Here is a 7,135-nt window from a genome sequence, read left to right as displayed (position 1 = left end):
GCTGAAGTGTCAGCCACAGTGTGTCCACGGGCAGGATGGGCTCACTAGCCTTGGGGCAGCCATCCTAGGAGAAGGACAACTCTGACTCCAAACCCGGGCAGATGGAGCTCGTTTAGCCCTGTAAGGCTCCATCTAAGAGAAGGACACTCTAACCAAACCTACGACCCGAAGACTTCGCTGTCACCGTCCAAGCTTGCCAGGCCCTGGCAGATGAACCTCAGGTGTAAAGGGTGGGGCCAGTTCCGCGCACGCTGCGCCTCACCTAAAAAATCCACCGCGCAGGCCCGAAGGGTGCACTCATCGCCTGCAGTGAGCGTGGGAAAAGCCCTTCCCAGATCTTCGTTCACGAAGCCAAGCCATGATGATGATGATGATGATGATGATGATGATGGTTGTGAGGTGGAGAACCAAACTCCTCTCTTAAGATATGTGCTGAGAAAATGACTGATGACACTTTGTCATTTCCATCCATGTTACCCCCTTCAGTGTGGTTTTCCGAGAGCTCAGCAGACTTCGTATATGAATAAAGGCCAAATGAATATAAACGCTGTCGCTAAAACCTGCCCTTAGGCCACATAAGTATATTGGGACGTTACACATTTATTATTCGGATATTTGTGGAGGAGCGCTGGCTGGGTTTACACATCTGAGACTTACTGTCAGTGGCCATTTCCCTCAGGCAAACAGTTGTATCTTTCCATCGCAACAAGGAATAAACAAAAGTTCATGTTACCTGTGTGTTTAAGTAAAAGGGGGAAAATATGCAGCCACTAAACAAAAGACAGTTGGGAACTTGCTTGTTCCTGCTGTGTTGAATGATACTTGGGCACCAGGCCTCTTACAGAAAAAACACCTTGCCACTTCTTGCTACCAAAATACAGTTCCCCAAATACACTTTTTCCTTGTTTTTTCTCTTTCTCATTCACAAAATTAATTAGAGAGCCCTTCGTGAAGCCTCTTGGAGTCACCATTTATAATAAAACCTGGCAGCTGCTTTATTATATCAACAACTCAGCCTGCTAGCTGAGCAAGGAGGTTCCATCCCTCAGAGCAGCCGAAGTACCCTGAATGGTGATGCAATGCGGACACCTGACTTAACTAGACTGCTGTAAAGCCTCACCACAAAACCATCGCTCTAAATAATAAATACGCCGTTATTTAGCATTTTCTGATATTCCAGTTTCAGGGGTTAACCTATTTAAGTAGCTCCATGTAACTGCAGTTGAAATGAATTTACCTCATGCTCTGAGCCAAAACTCAGAGCTTATGGCTAGCAGAACATGCTGACTTTACGTGAAGGTTCTTACCTCATTCTCAACCATGTTCCGTTCCACAGGGCTTCCTGGAAGACCAGTTCCGTCACGTTACAACATATCTTTATATTAGCCTGGTACTAGCACAACTTGTGTTATTCTGCTTAGTTGATCATCCTCCCTTCTTCTCGAGAGCTGTCAGCAACCCTGTAAGTATAATGTACTTCCCACTGGTCCTCCACAATACATTTACGCTGTCACGGTCAATGAACAGGGGGTGTGTAACTTTTTGATGGCCTTTCCTGGGGAGCGTGGAAGGGGAGTATATTCACCTGACACATGCCCTTTTCTATATATAAATATCACCCTTGTTTTTCCTCCCATCAGAATCAGTGTCCAGAAGCCAGCACCTCTTTTCTTTCCAAAATCACATACTGGTGGTTCTCTGGGTAAGAAAACACAGAAAATGACATGGTTTTGCTAGAATACCAGAAAAAATCCAGCAGCATAAGAGAGCATAGACAGCAGCCAGGAGGATGTATCTCAGCCCCCGAGTTAGCTTATGCAGTGAGGATTTAAATTCTTTCTGTGGGGACTTGAGGTATTCTCACGATATCAAATTATGAAAACTTAACTTACTTTTCTCAAAGTAGTTGAAAACACAAATTTGTGATTCTAGATAATTCTTTGCCCCCTTCCAAATACCCTTCCAGTGCCCTCCCAATCTTGAAACAGCCCTCAGCAATCTCAAAAGATCACTGTACACGAACCGCAGCCCTATCTGCCTGCCAGACCTTCCCGTAACGAACGCTGGGCAAGGGAAAGACGGTGAATGAGGACACTGGCTCAGCCTGCTGCTTAGCCTTCAGAAGTGACATGATTACACACCTTGTGCCTAGTGTCCACTGGGATAAGACCTCATCTGTGTTTCACTGAGACACAGAGTAAGTTAAATTGAATTTTGTCACCCACTGCCCAAGACCCAACTCTCAGTACGGACTACAAATTAAGGCTTACTGGCAAATCTTCACTGTGTTAACAGAAGATAGCATAGGAATTTGAAGAAAATTGCTGTTCCTGGATATTTATATTTATTCTGGGAAAGGCTAGTCCCAGGGAGTGTCTTAGGTAAGTCCCTCCGTGCTCACTGTGGTGCACTAACTTAAAGCCTGCCTGTTTTGAAAACTTTACATGCACAACAAGCCCTTCTGTGGGTACCTTGCAGCAGTCTGTCTGTTCTCCAGGCTCGTCTGGAAAGGCCGTCAGCAGCCCTTGGGGGTGGATGACTTGTGGCCAGTGAGGAAAGAGGACTCCTCTGAAGAAATTGTTGCCTGGGCTGCAAGAGAATGGAAGAAGTTTCATGGCAGAACCCAGCAGTGAGTACTTGATCTAGAGAGTGTATCATGGACTCAGCTGGGCAGTTCTCCCTTGCCTCTAGATGATATAAACAGATGGGCTCACGGGTGCTGGTGTGCCGTCTCAGAACAGCCTTTAACGCCCTTCATTCACCACAGAATGCTGGACAGACTGCTTCAGCACGGAGTCAGGCTCGGAACATAAGCTCTGCTAGGTGCTTCCTACCTGGACAAGATAATCGTTGAAAGGTTCAATCCCACTGAATATTTGTCCTTTAAACAACAAGAAGAAAAGGATAGTGCATGTATAAAATGGACTAAGTAATGCTCTGCTGTGAAAACTGGGGGGTATTTACACTTCAGTGGGTGAGCGCTCAGTGAGTGAACTCCTTTGTGCAAAAGTGTTGAAATCTGCTGGAGAACACCCTTCCACTCCTGGAAGCACAGAACTGTTTTTTGTGAGAGGGATCATTTTTGGATGAGCGTTTATACCAGGTGTGGCAAGAGACCCAGTGTGAGATATTTAATGACTTTTTGAAAGCACGAGATCCCCAAGCTTTGTCCAGTTGCAGCTGGCTTTACCGTTGTTTCTTTCTTTAGAAAAATAGAGTCTGCTACATTTAAAAAGGGTCAGAAGAGTGAAACTGGTAGAGCAGAAGCTGAAGAGACAGAGGTTCTACTGCAATCAAAGCACAGTCAGAGCGGGCCCTTGCTGAAAGCATTTTGGAGCATGTTTGGGACCTATTTCCTTCTCGGCACTGTCTGCTTAGTTATCTGTGATGTCTTCTTGTTCTCCATCCCAAAACTACTGAGGTATGCGTTCCCGGATTAATTGTAAAGAGCACAACTGCACATCCTGCATGTCTTGAATAACTTCTTTTGTCAGTAGATACACCACTTTGTGGATTGTGTTGGTACAACGCAAACCTGCATTACAGTATATTTTCAAGGACAAAATCACTCAGTCATTCAGGTTAAGAGAAGTTCTGGAAATATCAATGATTTCCTTTGATTATAGCTCCCAATTTGCATATTTCTGACAAATTCATTAAATTCAGGAGCCATCCCTACACTGAAAATGAGGTCTGAGAAAATGCTGAGATCAGAGGTTGCTTCAAAACCAAGGATGGCTGAATCTCAAACATCAGGGTGCTGTAAGACATAGGATTTTTAGCAGTTTTTCCAACTGCTATTTTACTGATAACCATCAGCCAGAGAGAATATGGAAAAATCCCTGGTGTGTCTGCATGTTTGTGTGTCTGCTATTTCTCATCAGCCCTACAAGGATTCATCAAGATTTTGCTCCTGCCTTGCAGCCTCTTCCTGGAGTTCATTGAAGATCAAGGAGCACCTAGCTGGCATGGTTATTTCTATGCCTTCTCCATGTTCCTTCTGGCTTGTCTCCAGACTCTGTTTGAACAACGATATATGTACGTGTGTCTTGTTCTGGGGTTGAGGCTGAAAACTGCAGTAACAGGCCTCGTGTACAGGAAGGTGAGTCTGTAGCCTCCTTTTCAGCTTTGCTTTTTTCTGGCTCTACAGCAGTAGTTACAGCATTGCTGGTACATTGTTCTTCACAACATCGGGGAGATGTTATCAGAAACTACTTTTAGGATGTAACTCTGTGCTGTGTTCATCTCTGATCAGAATGTGGGAGGTATTTTACTATTCATTTTTCAGATCTTAACCTCTGAAGGAAAATTCAAGAAAAGGAAAGAGGAAAATGCAACATAAACTTTCTTATGCTGTAGATTATGGTTGGGGAAGGAGTAAATTCTTCCTCTTAAAGTGAAGTCACATATCCTGGGCAACAAACAGCATGTTTTCAGGACCTAGGATCTGACATTTTTCTCCTTTTTTTTCCTCTTTATAAGGAAAAGAAAGTTGTTTGATTTTTGGACCAAGGCTGTTGTGTGATGACATCTTTCCTTTCTTCTCTACCATGTCTAGATCCTAGTTATGTCAAATGCATCAAGGAAAGCAGCAACAGTAGGTGAAATTGTTAATCTGGTATCTGTGGATGTCCAAAAGCTAATGGATCTGATTATCTATTTTAATGGGACCTGGCTTGCTCCTATTCGGATTATCGTCTGCTTTGTCTTCTTGTGGCAGGTAAAACACGATGACGGTACTTAACAATCCCTTTCTATTCATATCAAAGGAAAAAAGGATGTTTCAAAATTCTGCTTAGAGCTTGGCTGATTTGAATAACTTGAACGTGCCATCTTCTTCTTAGCTCTGTAGCCTGGCAGATTCACTTTTCTTTTTAGAAGATACTTTTATTGGTATAGAAACCTTACCTGATCCTTCACTCCATCTTCTCACCTGTGTGTTCAGCATTTAGCCTCTTCTAGGGAAAAGGCTGTAAGTATGGTTATACTGAGCTGACTGATAAACTTCTGCCTCAGAATTTCCTCTGTCTCCTCTCTCAAACCAGTGCAGGCTGAGAGTCCAGTTCCAGCTCCTTAGCATAGTTACAGAACACAAAGAGGAATGGCCGGAAATAGGAACTTGACATACTTCATCTGGAAGCCTGATTACCACAGGACCAGCAAACAGTTTGAAGCAAAGTATATGATACTCAAAAAGAGTATTGGCTACATTAAATTTCATGGGTTTCAAGGAGTTTAGCAAGGAGAGAGCAAAACCTGAATTAGAAATACAGGATGATAATCTAAAATGTCATTTCCCCTCCTAATTCAACGTATGGTATTTTCCCAGCAGGCTAAAGCCCTATTTCTTAGTCCCTGTGCTTAGCAGCTCACCAAACGGAAGCACTGAGCACTAGAGACGCAGCTGATTCCCAGGAGCTTTCCAGGGGCCTTTGAAACCTTCCTTTGCTAACCAGGATGGACTGTGCCTCGTGCCTGGCAGGATACTATGACCTTGGAAAATTAGTAGCTATGGTGTAGACTGTTGAAAAATCATCATCCCTTTTCTAGCGATGCCAATGATGTGGTTGCATGTAGTTGGAGCATAATTAACATTTTGTTTGCTAGTGTTCAGAGATCATTTGTGTAGAGAATACTTTTCTCTCTCTGTGTATACCAGCACACACCTCTCTAGCAATCGTCAGCCATCTGTAGAGATGTAACCAAATCGCGAGAAACAAGCTCTCTATTCTGATACGCAAGTTCAAGAGCTGTACACCAGGAGTCCGATGCACAGTATAACACTACCATTTCATCTCACTAGTTGATGTAAAGGCAGACAAGCTGGGTTATTTATGCTGCAAGGATAGTTTGTTCAGGGTTTGCCGAGTTTGCTTTTTAAACAGAACCTGGTTTGCTCTGGGTCACTTCCTCATGCCAACCACAAGGTGACCTCCTTAACACATCAAAGAACAGATGGGCAGGAACAGAAATGACTTGAACTGCCAGCGTGCTTCTGGATCGCTTTCAGCACTAATCCAGTTCCTAAAAGGGAAGCAAATAAATTCAGCAGACCACGACGACAGGAGTTACCCTGCTTGGAGAGTTAACATTCACAGCACTAAGGAAGCACAGCTCCCAGGAAAGGCAAAGGCAGGATGGAGTAAAGCCTTAGCCGTGAGGGATGTTAGACATGAATTCAAACAAGAGGGAAGATGAGCAAAGAGAATGGAAACCAGTTGTTTCTAATAATCACCAGAAGTTCTTCCTCTTTCATTTTCTCTCCTGGCAGCTTCTTGGGCCATCTGCCTTGACTTCGATTGCTGTATTCCTTCTTCTTTTGCCTCTGAATTTTGTGATCAGCAAGAAGAGGAGTCAGTTTCAGGTACATTTTGCTTCATAAAAATGAAGTGGTTTCCTGAGTTTGATTACACTAGAATACTACATTTAAATCTAAGTTAAAGGCTGCCATGCTCTTCCAGGAGATGATCACATGGAAACAAAGGCTACTGATGGCTACTGTAGGCCTGTTTGGAAAAAAAAATAGTTGTTTTGTACTGAAGCATATCACTAACATTTAACATCAAGTGAGGGCTTAGTATTTATTATCCATGCTTACCATGAGTGTCTGAAGGAACACAGGAGGATCTGAAGCCTGCAAAGTTTCTCGAGGTTTAGAATAAGCTCTTGCATGTTCAGTCTTTCACCTTGTTTGCCCACCTTTTCTGTGTTTTTTATGTATTGCTAGTAAAAATCAAGCTGCTGGAGATTAAAAGCAAAGTATTTCCCAGCCTGGAAGATTCATAAGCAAAACAGTATACACAGCTCAACTGCAGGGAAAATTATTCAGAATTCATAGGCAGGAATAAGGTGGTTTTTTCAGAATAATTGCACCAGTAAACATTCAGCCTATTAAATGATAAAACTTCAACATTTATTACAGGAGACTCAGATGAAATATAAAGATGAGCGGGCTAAACTCACCAATGCCATTCTCAGTGACATTAAAGTAATCAAACTGTATGGCTGGGAGAAAACCTTCATGGAGAAAGTGCTTGGTATCCGGAAGCAAGAACTTCAGGCCCTAAAAAGATCTCAGATTCTCTTCTCAGTATCTCTAGCTTCTTTCCATTCGTCAACTTTCCTGGTGAGCGGT

At 43.2% G+C, this 7,135-nt stretch overlaps 1 protein-coding gene across 1 annotated transcript in view; it reads left to right on the top strand.

Moving 5' to 3' along the window:
• Positions 1-7,135, top strand: part of LOC104489036 (multidrug resistance-associated protein 1-like) — a gene marked incomplete at its 5' end in the record, with an annotated part of 23,694 nt that overhangs the window by 1,527 nt on the left and 15,032 nt on the right. Inside the window, 8 exons of the mRNA XM_010131149.1 lie at positions 1,337-1,462; positions 1,641-1,702; positions 2,498-2,629; positions 3,209-3,421; positions 3,925-4,102; positions 4,559-4,720; positions 6,272-6,364; positions 6,923-7,126. Of these exons, the coding sequence (XP_010129451.1) occupies positions 1,337-1,462; positions 1,641-1,702; positions 2,498-2,629; positions 3,209-3,421; positions 3,925-4,102; positions 4,559-4,720; positions 6,272-6,364; positions 6,923-7,126 (1,170 nt within the window). The remainder of the gene's footprint in view (positions 1-1,336; positions 1,463-1,640; positions 1,703-2,497; positions 2,630-3,208; positions 3,422-3,924; positions 4,103-4,558; positions 4,721-6,271; positions 6,365-6,922; positions 7,127-7,135) is intronic.

Source organism: Buceros rhinoceros, unplaced genomic scaffold, assembly GCF_000710305.1.
Source record: "Buceros rhinoceros silvestris isolate BGI_N320 unplaced genomic scaffold, ASM71030v1 scaffold16642, whole genome shotgun sequence".
In the NCBI taxonomy this organism is placed as follows: Eukaryota; Metazoa; Chordata; class Aves; order Bucerotiformes; family Bucerotidae; genus Buceros; species Buceros rhinoceros.
The sequence above is the reverse complement of the archived record's forward strand: the minus strand, read 5'-3'. Positions and strand labels throughout refer to the sequence as shown.